The sequence below is a fragment of the Dendrobates tinctorius genome, unplaced genomic scaffold (assembly GCF_039654945.1).
Source record: "Dendrobates tinctorius isolate UK_male_01 unplaced genomic scaffold, ASM3965494v1 ptg000223l, whole genome shotgun sequence".
NCBI classification, from domain to species: Eukaryota; Metazoa; Chordata; class Amphibia; order Anura; family Dendrobatidae; genus Dendrobates; species Dendrobates tinctorius.
Window position 1 is genome coordinate 8,533,839 of NW_027361890.1, and position 15,958 is coordinate 8,549,796.

The 15,958-nt window shown below is 42.1% G+C and overlaps 1 protein-coding gene across 9 annotated transcripts in view; it reads right to left on the minus strand.

Moving 5' to 3' along the window:
• The window catches only part of EPB41L1 (erythrocyte membrane protein band 4.1 like 1), a 166,930-nt gene that overhangs the window by 22,503 nt on the left and 128,469 nt on the right, over positions 1 to 15,958 (minus strand). For 6 of the 9 annotated variants that reach the window (XM_073555307.1, XM_073555306.1, XM_073555305.1 and 3 more), the window contains 2 exons: positions 13,482 to 13,514; positions 8,719 to 8,877 (listed from right to left, as the gene is read on the minus strand). In XM_073555307.1, the coding sequence (XP_073411408.1) occupies positions 8,719 to 8,877; positions 13,482 to 13,514 (192 nt within the window). The remainder of the gene's footprint in view (positions 1 to 8,718; positions 8,878 to 13,481; positions 13,515 to 15,958) is intronic. The other 3 variants (XM_073555308.1, XM_073555310.1, XM_073555313.1) reach the window with 1 other exon arrangement.

Here is a 15,958-nt window from a genome sequence, read left to right on the forward strand (position 1 = left end):
GCAAAGCATCCCAAACAGGCTAATCTAAAGCACAAAGGATCAAAGAGTTTTTTAGACCAAATATATATTAATTTTATTAAACAATATTATAGAATAAAAACGCTACAGAGCAACACATACTAAGCAGGCACAAAAAAGGGGTCCACACATTACAAAGTACTATCACAGTCTACTTGTATAGCTAGCAATGAATGTTGCTAAAATAGTGCTCTACTCAAACAGAAAGGTGGCTCAAAAAACATCCACTTCAATTCCTGTTTTAGGAGAAATTCTCCTTGATGAAGAAAGTGGGTATGGGACCAATGGAGATTATGAGAGGCAAACAATGTATAAAGTGCTTAGCATGCAGATTAAAGATTACCAAATAAGATACATAAAGTGTACAAGTACTTACAAGTAACTTAAATGAATGGATGGATCTCCCGGCCTGCCTATTTCTCCTTCGCCTCACTGGGGGACACAGACCCTGGAACGTCCCAAAGCAGTCCATAGGTGGGCAACAATATAACAGATAAAGCCCCGTGTAGTGACTGAGTAAAGATGCACTACCAACTGTTGCAGAATAGTCTGCCGAGGACCACACGTGGGGAAGTCTGAGTATGACTAGTGCTTCAAGGATGTGTACAGGCTAAACCAAATCGCAGCCTTGCAGCCCTGCAGACTTGTTCCGTCCGAAGCCGAATGGCCCAGAGGGCGGACATCGACCACGTAAAATATGCCCTAATCCCTACTGGGATGTGCACACTTCTAAAGAAGTATCTGAGCACCTGTAAAAAGAGGAGTGACGTGTTACATTACTCTAAAGTAGTATAACTCCTCAGTAGCCGAACAAATTTATCTGGCTATTGTGACCCTGAAGTGGTTTACAGGAAAGTGCCATCCTCGGGACATACGTCCTGAGAGCAGTCACTGCATGCAGGGCACGTAGCTTTATCCACCCGAAGTACCAGTGTCTGGCCCAAAGAGGGAAAGACAAAGTCGTTAAAAATGGAAGGACCAAACAACGTTGGCCAAAAGGGGGAGGAAGCAGTCTGAGGACAATCGTGTTCTGGTGGAAAAGCGGAAAAACCAAATGAGCTCGACAGGACATAGCTATCAGCTCCAAGCGTCGCCTCATAAATGACACTGCAACAAGAAAAGTGACTTTCCAAGACAGAACTGCCCGCGAGACATCATAGAATGGCTTGAAAGCTGTCTCTTAAAGAGCACCCAGGACCGAATTAACGTCCCAGGCTTCTAACGGACTTTTGTAGGGGAGTACCCCGAGAAGTCCTGTGAATGAAAACCCTGACTTACGTCTTGGAAGCAATCCTGCGCTGGATTGGAGACATAGAGCCAAGATCTGGCCTTTGAGGGAGGTGAGTGTCACAAACCTGCTTCCAAGACAGTCTGGAGAAAACTCTCAAAAGGAATGGAGTGGTGAAGACGCGAAGAGGACGACCGCGGTCCCTACACCATGCGAAAGAAGATATTCAGGAGAGGTGATAGATGCGACCTGATGTCTGTCTCTGGGCGCCAATCATGATGGAAACCCCTGTGGAGAGTAAGGCTAGAGCTCATGATTTGAAAGCCAGACCGCTAAACACCAGATTGTCAATCTGGTGATCCACTGGACGTTAGGAGAGCATATCTGGATGATGCAACAGTTGCCTACAGATGACGTGTATGATCTTTAGTAACTCTGCATATCACGTTCGGCGAGATCAATCCAGGACACCTAGGGATACTGGCACGGCCTCTACCTTTGTCTGCGTGATGACCGCTGACAAGGAAGGGAGAGGAAACTGGTGACACGTAGTAACCAGTCATGCACTCCTATGGCGTTTTGGATCCCGAGATCGGGCTCAGGAGCTGGGTACCTTGGTGTTCAGTCTTGTAGCCGTCAGATCCCTGTTCGGAGTCCCCTAATGAAGGCAGGTCTGTTAAAGGGCCTCCGTGGTGTATTTTATGCTATTGAATTCGAATGGGGTGACTCGCGAGTAGATACTGAAACTGCTGCCGGGTTAACTGGATCGCTTGGATTACCAGGATATTCGAAAGACTGCTCTCCAGTCAAGGAGGCTGACATCGATAGTCACTACTGGTGCCTGGATCAGAAGAGAAGATTTTTCCTCTTGGTATAGAGAAAGAATCTCAATATCCACCACCTGTGAGGCTACTTGACGTGTGGGGGCGAGCGGCACCGGCAGCCGAGGAGAACAGTTTTCTGGCACAGACTGCCAGAAGAGTATACAAATAATGGAAGGGGATCACTTCAATTGCTGCTGCAATTTTTTCTCCCTGTACCCTCACGGAAATTCGGAAGGACTGTTCATGAACCAGGTAAGGACCGAATGGAGAGACTCCAATCATAGATGGTATACCTTGGCCAAGATCCAGTGTGGGTCCTACAGATCCATCATTTCTGGGAAGCACTAAAGATTTGAGTAGAAGTACTCGATCGTTACATTTTGTAGCATCGGAAAATGGCTCCGTCCTGACGCCGTGCATCTATGGCTTGGAAAGAAGCCCTTGTTCTAACGCCTAAGTTTTTGGAGGACATAAAGGAAAACATCCTGTAGAGGTACGAGAGGAAAATGCAATCTTTGTATCTAGCAGACACCAGGTTTTGGGACTACTCGATACAAACGGCATAAAAGACCTCACGAACCAGGAATAGGGGGCCGTCCGTAATGGTGGTGTCGACGGTTTATGCCAGAAATCACTGGGCGTAAAAAACGTCAGGGACCTATCTCTCTCAGGTCCAGACCATTTGGGGTGGACCCTTACATTGCTGGCTGGATCTATGGGAAGCCTGGGATCCTTTGCCAATGGGAGCGTTCTTAGTGGACAAGTCTGGATTTAGGTGAAAGGACTGAATCCAGATTTGTTGCTGTCGCCAATTAGGAAGACGCCTAAAGGCCCCTTTACATTTAGCGATGCACCAGCGATCCCGACAACGATACGACCCGGTCAGGATCACTGGTGCATCGCTAAATGGTCGCTAGTGAGCTGTCACACAGGCAGATCTCACAGCGATGTAGCGACACAGCAGCGGTCGTTACCTTTCAGACGCAGCGATCTTGACGTACTCCCGCCCGCGTCCACGCGTCACTCGGCGCCAGCAGGAAGCGCCAGACGAGAAATGGAACTGGACGATCTCGCGCGATCAGCGATAATCAGCGGGGGAGCCGGTCGGAGGTAAGTATCACACATAGCGATATCGCTGCTGCGTCACAAAATCGATGACGCTTTAGCGATATCGCTATGTGTAAAGGCCCCTTTAAGCCTTGCTGGGGAAGAAATTTGTTCTTCCCTCCCATAGCCTCAGAGATAAGCTGAACTGACTACTGTCCATGTAAACCCACTCTGGTGGGTAAGAAAGATGTCGGAGATCTTTCTCTGGGTGCAGACCTCTTTCCATTCCCTGAGCCATAATGCCCTAGTGAGTGTGATGGCATTTGCCGCAGATAGTGTGGTGAAGCCAGCCGCATGTAAAAAGGCGTCTAGCTAAAATGGGAAAAGATCTGGTTTCGAGGCCCACAAAACAGAACAAATCATATTCTCGTCTGTCGGTCTGCGGGACCTTTAATTGACTATCCACTCGGCCTAGATAGCCCAGCAAATCAGCCCAATATTTCTGCCAATCAGCTGAAAGCAAGGGTAATTCCTCCTTTCCTGAGGCTTCTGACTTGATAAACGGGACCGTCCGCCTCCTTGCATCATATGCTTTTAAAAGTGGTGAAGCAGTGGGAGCTGCACGGACGCCATGTAGAGGCCTATGTGCATCCTATGGGTTCAATCCCTAAGGATGGACAGGGCAGGTTGTCCGGCATAGGGCTGGCTGAGGAAGAGGATACATGAAGGTGACACTCCATGTGCTCATCCGTAAGTCTGTGCGGGGAGATCGGTGCCCTTTAAGAGACCCGTCGCCCTTGAATCAGCTCAGGCATGGCATCCCACGTTGCAGGAGAGGATACGTGGAGGCGACACTCGCACATGCTCACCTGTTGTTAGTTTGGGGAAATCGGAACCTTGAAAGGCTCCGGGTTAAAAATTGAAAAAGTAAACAATTCAAAAATTAAAATAATAAATGGCCTCCTACAGACACTAAGCAAGAACTGGTCCACTTGGAGCCAGCAGGAGGGTGTATACTGTGAACTCTTTTTTGTCCCCACTTAGTGTCAGCCTCCTACAAAATTTTATATATATATATATATATATTATACTATATATACAGTGGGTACAAAAAGTATTCAGACCCCTTTACATTTTTCACGCTTTGTTTCATTGCAGCCATTTGGTAAAATCAAAAAAGTTAATTTTTTTCTCATTAATACACTCCATCTTGACTGAAACAAACAGAAATGTAGACATTTTTGCAAATGAATTAAAAAAGAAAAACTTAAATATCACATGGTCATAAGTAGTCAGACCCTTTGCTCAGACACTCATATTTATGTCACATGCTGTCCAATTCCTTGTGATCCTCCTTGAGATGGTTCTACTCCTTCATTGGAGTCCAGCTGTGTTTAATTAAACTGATAGGACTTGATTTGTAAAGGCACACACCTGTCTATATAAGACCTCACAGCTCACAGTGTGTTTCAGACCAAATGAGAATCATGAGGTCAAAAAGGAACTGGCCAAGTAGCTCAGAGACAGAATTGTGGCAAGGCACAGATCTGGCCAAGGTTACAAAAGAATTTCTGCAGTACCCAAGGTTCCTAAGAGCACAGTGGCCTCCATAATCATTAAATGGAAGAAGTTTGGGACCACCAGAAGTCTTCCTAGACATGGCCGTCCAGCCAAACTGGGCAATCGTGGGAGAAGAGCCTTGTTAAGAGAGGTAAAGATGAACCCCAAGATCACTGTGGCTGAGCTCTACAGATGCAGTAGGGAGATGGGAGAAAGTTCCACAAAGTCAACTATCACTGCAGCCCTCCACCAGTCAGGCCTTTATGGCAGAGTGGCCCGACGGAAGCCTCTCCTCAGTGCCAGACATATGAAAGCCCGCATAGAGTTTGCTAAAAAACATGAAGGAATGCCAGACTATGAGAAATAAGATTCTCTGATCTGATGAGACAAAGATATAACTTTTTGGTGATAATTCTAAGTGGTATGTGTGGAGAAAACCAGGCACTGCTCATCACCTGCCCAATACAATCCCAACAATTAAACGTGGCAGCATCATGCTATGGGGGTGTTTTTCAGCTGCAGGGACAGGACGACTGGTTGCAATTGAACGAAGCATGAATGCGGCCAAGTGCAGAGATATCCTGGATAAAAACCTCTTCCAGAGTGATCTGGAGTCTGGTCCTCAGACTTGGCCAAAGGTTCACCTTCCAATAAGACAATGACCCTAAGCACACAGCTAAAATAACAAAGGAGTGGCTTTGGCACAACTCTGTGACCATTCTTGACTGGCCCAGCCAGAGCCCTGACCTAAACCCAATTGAGCATCTCTGGAGAGACCTGAAAATGGCTGTCCACCAACGTTCACCATCCAACCTGACGGAATTGGAGAGGATCTGCAAGGAAGAATGGCATAGGATCGCCAAATGCAGGTGTGAAAAATTTGTTGCATCGTTCCCATGAAGACTCATGGCTGTTCTAGCTCAAAAGGGTGCTTCTACTCAATACTGAGCAAAGGGTCTGAATACTTATGACAATGTGATATTTCAGTTTTTCTTTTTAATACACTGGCAAAAATTTTACATTTTGTACTTTCCATACCCACTGTATATATACTATATATATATATATATATATATATATATATATATATATATATAGGAAAATATGCAAAAGAAAAGAAGAAAATGGCAGATTTTACAACTACATAGTATGCTATTGAAGTAGTTAACCAGAATAATAGTATACTTTCACTCATAATTACCCAGGAAAGAGACATTGAAGGTTACAGAATAGAACATTATCACAGGAAAGAGATCTGAGCAACAGACTGTTAAGTTATGGTGCCATATGTTAATAAGAGCTGAAAAATATAGAACATGCCATCTTAAAAATAAAGGCGGCTGAGATGGTTGCAGGGGAAAAAATACATTTCTACCACTTTAGTCCAATCAAAATGTGGTGCGCTGCAGCTGAGGCCTCTAATAAAACTCCAGCCCCTAGGTAAACGCTTTGATAAATCTCTGGGGAGACTAAGAGAAGTAGAAATCTGATCAAGCTGAATTAAGATGTTCCAGACAGAACCTTCAGAAGAAAACTCTCCATGGGGTACTGGATTAATGAAGCGATTGCCACGCTATATCTACGTGGAAGGATGACTGCAACATGTTATTAAAATTCTCTACATGATCACGGACAAATTCTGGCCTCCTTAGACATCACAGGAAAAACAAAGAATATCTATTGATTACAGCGCGATTATGTCACTGATAAAACGCTAGGATGAACTGCTATCGGTCACAAAATCCATTTAGATACCATTAGTTATATCCATCTTTTCCATTAAATGTTAGATAATCAGATGCCATTTTTGCAATAGGGTTTCTATTTGTGTTCTCATATACAGAATAGCAGGAATCGAGAATGTTTTAATAGGAATTATATAGGCAAGACGATTTCCAACCACAAAAAAACAAGTAGCATTAGGGCCTGGTGTACAGTGATCATGACAAATTGCCAGAAATCTTACTCCAGTTGTGGACTGGCAAAGATTTTTGGTGTGTGCCTCTTTAAATAAGTCAAGAGTGTCCGACTTCAGACACTAATGCAGCAGAATGTTTAGTATATTATAAATTCAATTTTACTTATTTAGAAGGAAAAAGTTCAAATATATTGCAGGAGAAGGACTGCCGAATCAGAACATAAAACGCTCCCTGGAGTGAATGGAGGGGGAACAGACTGGTACCATCAAGTAATGGGGTCAGTATATCTTTTTGGGTATATCATCACTTTAGATGGGTCTTATGTGTATTATTCTTTTTGTGCATTATTAAGGCAGTATAATATTTAACATATTTGAGTCCTTTACTTTGTATGCAGCTTATTTGGTTATTGCTTTTGTGACCGGTCATTCTACACAATACTTGGTCCTGGTTTGTTGTTTTGCTCTAGGGAAACCCACCCTAAATCCTGGACCTTTTCTAATTTTGAAAGCATTTACCACAACAGACACATCTGATGTAAGATATTTGCTTGAAATATGACATTTTGCTATACAGACGGCAGTGTAATTTATGGATGTGAGATATACTGAATAAATCCTTATTAAGTATTTCCACGTGTCTTACAGTGTGTAGTTCCCTCCTTCCATTCCTTATGGGAGCCATCTAGTCTGATGGAAATTCAGTTTACTATAGACTAGCTTGGCCCGTGCGGAATTTTCACACATTAGTCGTCGGGGGCGCAGGCAATTTCAGAAAAAGCAAGCTGGTCAAATGTAAATGTATTTCATGAGCTGATGAACACAGACAGGTATTTATATATGTTGATTGGTAATATAATAAATTGGTTTGATAAGTAGAGGCCAAAAAATGTGTTCCGGTTGAGGTGCCACCTGCAGGTCATTGTGTCTTTCTGCAGGTTTATGAAAATGAATGTTTAAACTGTATTTAGTGATAAAATTGTGAATGTGTGGTTTGTTTGGCTGTTTTCTTGCTGAAGGGAGCAAGTTTACCTTTCAAATGGTGTATCGTGTGTGTGTGGGGCGAAGTAATCAGCGAAAAAGCAGTGCATGTATACAGATGTGTTGGTAGTGATTTTTGGGGTAGTGTGGTGCCACCTGCAGGTAATTCTTCCTTACTGCAGGTTTATGAAAATTAATGTTTAAACTGTATTTTGTGATCAAATCGTGGATGTGTGGCTTGTTTGGCTGTTTTCTTGCTGAAGGGGGCAAGTTTACCTTTCAAATGGTGTATCATTTGTGTGTGTGGGTGCAGTATGAACGGGAAATCACCGAAAAACAGTGTTTAGAAATAATAGAATAGATTAATTACAAATATTTCAAACTGTGATACACTGATCTATTGCCCCAGTTTTTGTAATATATTTCCTTATCTTTTTCCTTCTTTTTTTTTTGCGTTGGAAGTAAGATTTTACACTGAAGTGCTGCTCTCAACCAAGCACTGCGGTGGAGCTGTAGAAACGCACTGTTACTTTGCTTTATGTAATATGATCCCTCTTATTGGGTCTACAATTAACCTTCACTTTCATGCTTTACAGTTGTCACTTTTCTGAGAGAACCGTTAAAGACAGTACAATAGCCTGCTATCGAGTGAAAGTGTGAAACTGTGCCTAAATAATTTTGTGAATCGAAACAAGTACCAACCTTAAAAAAAATGCCAATCACCAACTAGGCCATCAAGGCTCTGAACAGTCAGATTTCTATCAGATGAATAAATTTTGAGAAATCAGATAAAATAATTTATTATAAAAAAAAATGATGGAACAGAATGAGTGTCTATCTGCTGGATGTTATCAAGCTTGTAGAACTGTTTTATGCTTGCTACATCCGACATCCAGTATCACTTCCATTAGCCCTGGAAACTACTATGCATTGAATAAAAATTACACACAAGAGCATATTTAAATTATCTATCTACTTTTGGCGAACTCAGAAACATTACAAATATACCTAGGGTCTGAGAGCCGATTTATAGCTAATCAAGTGTTCTGTGAATGCCCTACTTATATCTCCCCTCCGAAAAGGACTGCACAATGTGTAACACTCTGAATGAGCGTCCCTTTAAATGGGGAGCCATTACTGACCTCATGTTTAGAGGAAGACGATGTAGGCGAGGAGGGCAGCCTCTTTTCCCGCCCACGCTCTCTGTGGACTAGTTTGCTGTTGGGTTGTTTCAGGGTTCTCTTCAGCTCATTAATGCTGGCCTGATGCTTCAGTAGGACATCCTGAGACTTGTCCAAGAACTAAGAAAGGGATATAACAAAATGGTGTCATTGCCCAATTCCTAACCCCTTCACTCCACCATATGCTGTAGACCACTGGCAGTGAAGGGGTTCCTATATTTAAAAAAAAAAAAAAAACAACTTGTGATTATAAAATGGCCATGAAGGATGCAGAGTTTCAGCAGACATGTCCACCACGGATCTTCTAAACCGATAATGTTTTATTAAAATGGGGAAATAAATGCAGGAAAGATGCAGGGTGGGTAGGAAATAAAGACAGACGGTGACTAGAGAGCATTTGTGGCGTGCCTCTATTCTATTGCTCTATCAAAATTAATAATATCCAATTTAGGGGCTGACTTTCAACTTTATTTGTCAGTTGCTGAACAAAGAATCAGAGAATACTCCAGAATCAGAGAATATATATGTAGAGTTACTAATAAAAAGACAAACTGACATAATTTAAAAAAAAAAATGATTTGAAGATTTATAAATCAGTAGACTTTATACATGTAAAAAAAGATAAGAGAATCTGACTTTGGATCTAAAGTACAAACTGTACACATTTTTACATAGGTTTTTTAGACCTGATAAGGCTATATAATAGTTAAGGTCAGTAAGAGAATGAGAGAGCTGATATTACCGACCGTGTATTCATGAGCTAAACTCAATTTGTGCCAACCCACCCTGTCTGACTTGCAATTGCAGATTGTACTGAGCAGTGTGAGAGCAGCAGCAGGGAAGAGGGACACTGAGGAGCTGTCAATCAGGCTAGGTGGCAATAAATTGAATTTAGCTTAGTACTACACTTGACTCTCTAACTCTTTTCCTAGACTAATGAAATGCTTATTTTAATATCAAGGATTATACAACCACTCTGACATGGATCAATGTAAGTTTACCAGCCTCTTCAGGTCTGAGATTCATTTAACAACAAATGCAATTAGCACCATGGATTATGGCAAAAAAAAGTGATATTGTGTCTTCAGAAGTTAATGTGCTTATGCCAATAATATCTTGTAAATATTCCTTTTATATCTTTCTCTATTCTGGCAGCTCAACATTTTTCAGAATATCCTTTTGTGAATTACCTTTGCAAAGTTCCCATAATTTTCTTTAGCATGCATAGGCTCTTCAGCAATACTGTGTGTGGCCAGATTCTTTTACAATGCCTTGCTCTGTGAACAGACTCTTCCAAGATCCTTTTAAAGGGGTATTCCCATCTGGAACATTTATGGCATATTGACAAATCACGCTATAAATGTTTGATAGCTGCAGGTGTGAGCAATGGGATATGCATCCATCTTGGTAATGGGGCCCGGTCATACACTATCAGGAATGGAGAGATGGCCACACATGCAGAGCTACGGCAACTACTCCATTTCTAACAGTGGTCAACAGGCTCGTGTTCTCAAAGTATTCAATAGTTTTATCATATTATGTCGATATGCCATGAATGTCCCAGATGGGACAACCTTTTGTGGATATGCTCTAACACAATACTCTAAATGTTATCCCTTGTTATGTAGATTGTGGGGTTTTTTTGTAACTCCTCAAATGTTCCTTTCAGTACCTGAAGGACTCGGTCTTAAAGAGAATGTTTCACAAAAATGCAGTCTAATCTGCAGGTACTATGTTCTAGTGCCGGTGTAGCGGAACAGGTTGAGACGTAGTTTTGTGACAAAAATATAACTTGTGATACAATAATTTGAATTACCGTATATACTTGTGTATAAGCCGACCCCCCTAAATTTGCCACAAAAAACTGGGAAAGCTTATTGACTCGCGTATAAGCCTAGAGTGGAAAATGCAGCAGCTACTGGTGTATTTCAAAAATAAAAAAGATACCAATAAAAGTAAAATTAATTGAGACATCAGTAGGTTAAATGTTTTTGAATATCCATATTGAATCAGGAGCCCCATATAATGCGCCATACAGTCCATGATGGCCCCATAAGATGCTCCGTACAAAATACACCCCATATAATGCTCGATACAGTTCATGATGGCACCATAAGATGCTCCATACAAAATACGCCACATATAATGCTGCACAAAGGTTAATAATTCCCACATAAGATGCCCAATAGAATAATATGCCACATATGCTGCCCCATAAAGGTTATGGCCCCATAAGATATTCCATAGATTATGCTCCATAGATTATGCCCCCATAAAATGCTCTATAGATTATGCCCCCATTAAAAACACATGTGACATGCACACATATGGACAATATTCATAATGTTCATATGTGTGCATGTCACATGTGTTTTTAATCCAGTTTTTTCCGTGCCTATGCATGATTTGAGAGACCCCACCCCTCTCTTGTGTGACATGCACATAAAGAGCTGGCTTACACCACGTGCCCATACCAGGAAGCGCCTGTCTTCATCCTGTTCATTTAGACACTGTTCACATGTACAGGTTTTAAATACATTAGATAGGGACTGCTTCAATAGGGGTTCCCTTGACACGGTGGAGCAGCTTGATTTGTTATTATCTTTTTATCAGCACTTGCTGACTACTGGTATATGTTTTAGTGGAGGATATTTCTGCACAATTGTCATTCTGTGCTCTCTGTTTGTGTTTGAGATTGTTACACACTTAACATTATGACTGGTCCATACAATTCAGGGTAACTGTTACCACCCACCTTTCGTGTCTCCCTCTTTCCTCATAGACTGTAAGCTTGCGAGCAGGGCCCTCTTTCCTCTTGGTATGTGTTATAATCTACTGTATGTGATTATTGTTATGCTGTAATGTCTATTGTCTGTACAAATCCCCTCTGAAATGTAAAGTGCTGCGGAATATGTCGGCGCTATAAAAATAAAATTTATTATTATTATTATTATGCCCCCAGAAGATGCTCCATAGATTATGCCCCCCCATAAAATGCTCCATAGATTATGCCCCATATGCTGCTTTATAAATTATGCCCCATATGCTGCCCCATAAGATGCTCCATAGATTATTCCCCCATAAGATGCTTCATAGTTTATGCCCCCATATGCTGCTCCATAGATTATGCCCCCATATACTGTTCCATAGATTACGCCCCCATATGCTGCTCCATAATTATACCCCCATATGCTGCTCCATAATTATGCCCCCATATGCTGCTCCATAGATTATGCCCCCATAAGATGCTCTATAGTTTATGCCCCCATATGCTGCTCCATAGATTATGCCCGATATGATGCTCCATAGATTATGCTCCACAAAATGCTCCATAGCTTATGCCCCATATGCTGCTCCATATATTATGCCCCCATAAGATGCTCCATAGACTTTGCCCCCATATGCTGCTCCATAATTATGCCCCCATATAGCTGCTGCTGCTGCAAATAAAAGAAAAAAAATGACATACTCACCTCTCATCGCTAGGGGCCCGATGCCGGTGTCCTGAGCAGGCGGTGACAGGTTCTGATGTCACCCCTGGCTCAGGACCCCGGCACTGGCTATATTTACCGATCCCTGCTCCATGGCTGCGCGTCGCTCTGTCTGCCGGGTCCCTCTGTCAGTGACGTTCAGGCAGAGGGCGCGGCGTGCACTAACTACGTCACCGCGTCCTCTGACCTGAACATCACAGACAGAGGACACAGAGGAGAGGACAGCGGTGGACCGGGGACAGGTGAATATCGCTTCCTGGCCTGGTCTCTGCAGCCCCCCTCCTTCTCCCGGTCTCAGGCTCCTTCCTTCAGCGGTCACGTGGTACCGCTCATTAAATTCATAAATATGCGCATATTCATTACTTTAATGAGCGGTACCATGTGACCGCTGAAGGAAGGAGCCTGAGACCGGGAGAAGCAGGGGGGCTGCAGAGACCACGCCAGGAAGGGATAAGTGTAAGCTAAAAAAAAAATGGGCTTAAAATCTCGGCTTATACGCGAGTATATATGGTATTTAATCTTCTCCTCTGTCACGGATTTTCGATCCAGTGGGAGATCCGATCAGTGACTGACAGCTATTTCTGTATGCATTCTTATACTAAGAAAGCTGTCAGTCACTTATCAGACAGGCCACTTGACCAAAATCCCAGAAAGAGCAGAGGTTTAAATGATCAAAATACAAGTTATACTGAATCTTTTCTCACAAAACTATATATCTACTCATCTTCTTATGCTCTATAACATGATGCCTGCAGACTGGACTGCATGTTCATGGCGACAGGTTCCCTTTAAATATGTTTTCCATCTTTTGTTCCAGAGTTGGGTTTAAAATTAGGTCACTAGATTTCAACATTTAAAACAGTATTGTCCGCAGTCATTATGACTATGTTCTCTAGGACTATGCTATTTTTATTTGTTTTTTATTACTGTGTAGTATAATAAAATATACATGTGTGCACACCCATAGATATACTTTCCAAAATAAACTGAGGACGGCATATAAGCCCAATAATCTATTATATTAGTCACCAAAGGGCTGATTTAATGCATTTAGAAAAAAGGTTAATAGGTGAATAGGATGTAGGATAGATTTTAGGATAGGCTGATGGGATCCACAGTGACAAAAGTACTAAGGTACATCAGGGAATAGATGGGTACAAGCCGGATGCTAGTTTTAGGGAAGGTAAATGGGAACTAGGGTAGGTAAATGGATGTTTGGTTACAGGTGGGTACCTCCTTGTGCCGGGGGGTGCTCTCTTGCTCCGACTGGTAGCAATAGGCAAGAAACAGAAGCAAGCAAGTGTGAGAAACACAGCTGCACATACAGACATACATGGATTCACAAAAGTATAGATAAGCAACAACAAAACATCTACATCTGTGTTTTACTTGTAGACATAAAATGACATAAATCATATACTGATATTTGAAAATATGCAGCGAAGTAAGTGCACGTAAGAATACAAAAGCCTATAAACACACAAGATGCATAAAATACAAAAAAAAAAAATACAAAATGCACATGAAATTTTAAACACATGGACAAAATCAAATGACTTGAGGTGCTTTCAAATTGTGTTTAGGGACCCGATCAGTGGTTCCTGTTGGGGCTTATGTCCGAACCCCTCGCAAAACGTGATTTGGGGTCATGTCCCGACAGGCCGTAGACTATAAAGGTGCCGACAGAGTGAACGTGCGCTCTGTTGTGTACTATTTTCAGGCATGTACACCTACTGGAGGCAGGCACTCAGATGTAGACTGTGCCTTGGTGTCCGTGTCCAGTAGATGCATATTCCTGAAAATGAGGTATGGTAGAGCACATGTTCACTCTGTTGACACCATTATAGTCTATGGCTCTGTCAGCGCATACACACGAATCCCGTTTTACGGGGATTCAGACGTAAGCCCCAACAGAAGCCACCAAACGGGAGCCTAAATGCAGCGGGAAAGCATCCTTAAAGGGAACCTGTCACCTCGTACATGCAGTCTGATCTGTGGACAGTATGTTATAGTGAATAAGAAACTGAGCAGAATTACATACTGTATAGGTTTGTTGGAAAAGATTCAGTATAACTTGTATTTTATTAATTAAAATTCCTGGTATTTATGTATTTGAGTCCAGTGGGCGGTCCTACTAGTGGTTAACAGTGATCTCTGCAGGCACAGTCATAGTGGGAAGACGGTTCTGTTAATCACTGAATAGGACCACCCACTGTACGCTTATACATACAAATACCAGGGATTTTAATTAATAATATACACATTATACTGAATCTGTTCCCACAAAAGTGAGTTTGATCAGCTCCTCCTGCTCTATAGCATCCTGCCTGGAGATCAGACACCAGTTTCAGCATGACAGGTTCCCTTAAATACACTTACTACATAACAGCTGTAATTTTCTCTGTATGCAAATCAGAAGCATCCACACAGATTAGCCCAGATACAAGTTGTGCCGTGCACCATTTCCTTTTGTGGCATGGAAGGTTAGGCTCTGGTCCCCACTACTGAAGATAATGTCCTCCATTACTAGTTACATATAGTGTATTGGTTTGGTGGTCCGTGCATCTTCCTGGTGGGAGGCTTTCTTGGGATTTTTATTGTTTGTGAATATATGTGTACCAGGCATGAGAACGGTGTCTGCAAGCTACCAATGCTATGGCTGTGACGTTCTGGTCTTCTCTGCTAGCAGAAATCATGTTTTGCAGCAAGTGTGGGGCTCTTGCTCTGAGGTTTATACGCTTGTGCTCTGAAGTGTTCTGCAGGGAACTTTAGCAACCTGTAAAACCCAATTTGGATTGGAATAGAAGCATTGGAAATAAAGTCAGTAAATGAATAAATAAGGATTTATTGAGTCTGTATTTTTACAGTTGTGCATTATAGCGTGGTCTTTTTACCGCCCCGTACTACTGTCTTTACAGTACATTGGATTGTGTGTGGGCAAAGCAAAAATAAATCACTGCACCCCTTATTGCTATGATATTGCATATCAAATAATGTAGATGCCAGGAAAATGTTCTCACTTGTCTGTTGGAGATTTAAAGATAATCTTCACCACACCAGATGATATGATACATATTGTACTCTGCATGTTAAAGCCTCTGAGAACCTCTTAAAGGGGTTGTGCCAAGCTTGGAAGCTATCGACTGCCCAAGATAGCCAAGCGCAGCTTTCAGCTGATCTTCAGCACCCCCATGAATGAATGAAGCAGATGTGCACATGGTCGACCAACACTCTATTCATATGGGGTTCCTCAGAGCCTTAATTCTTGGGATCGAGGATCGCTGGGGGATTCCAATGGTTGGATCCTCAACGATTTGGAAATGATCCCTTATCCAATGGATAGGGAATAATTTCCAAACTTGTTAAAACTCCAACGTTGTCTGTTTTATCATCCAAAAGAACTAAGCAAACACCACAATGATTATTTCTCACTGTACTGAAAGGAATATTTAGTCAGAGATGATGAATAAAGAAACTTATTAAAGGCTTCGCACTAGTTCACTTTCTTAAAAATGAGTCAGAAATTTTGTTGCAAACCATATATAGAGCCATGATTGCTTTGACACATTTATTACTCCAGAAATTGTGCAAATTTTAATTTTCTGGGGTAAGGACAGGTAACGTTGCACCAAATTTATGAGCAGGGGTGCTTTTTACTCTAGTGTAAAAACAGTCCTATGCTGGGTTTAGAAATGCCAGTTTAAGTCCAT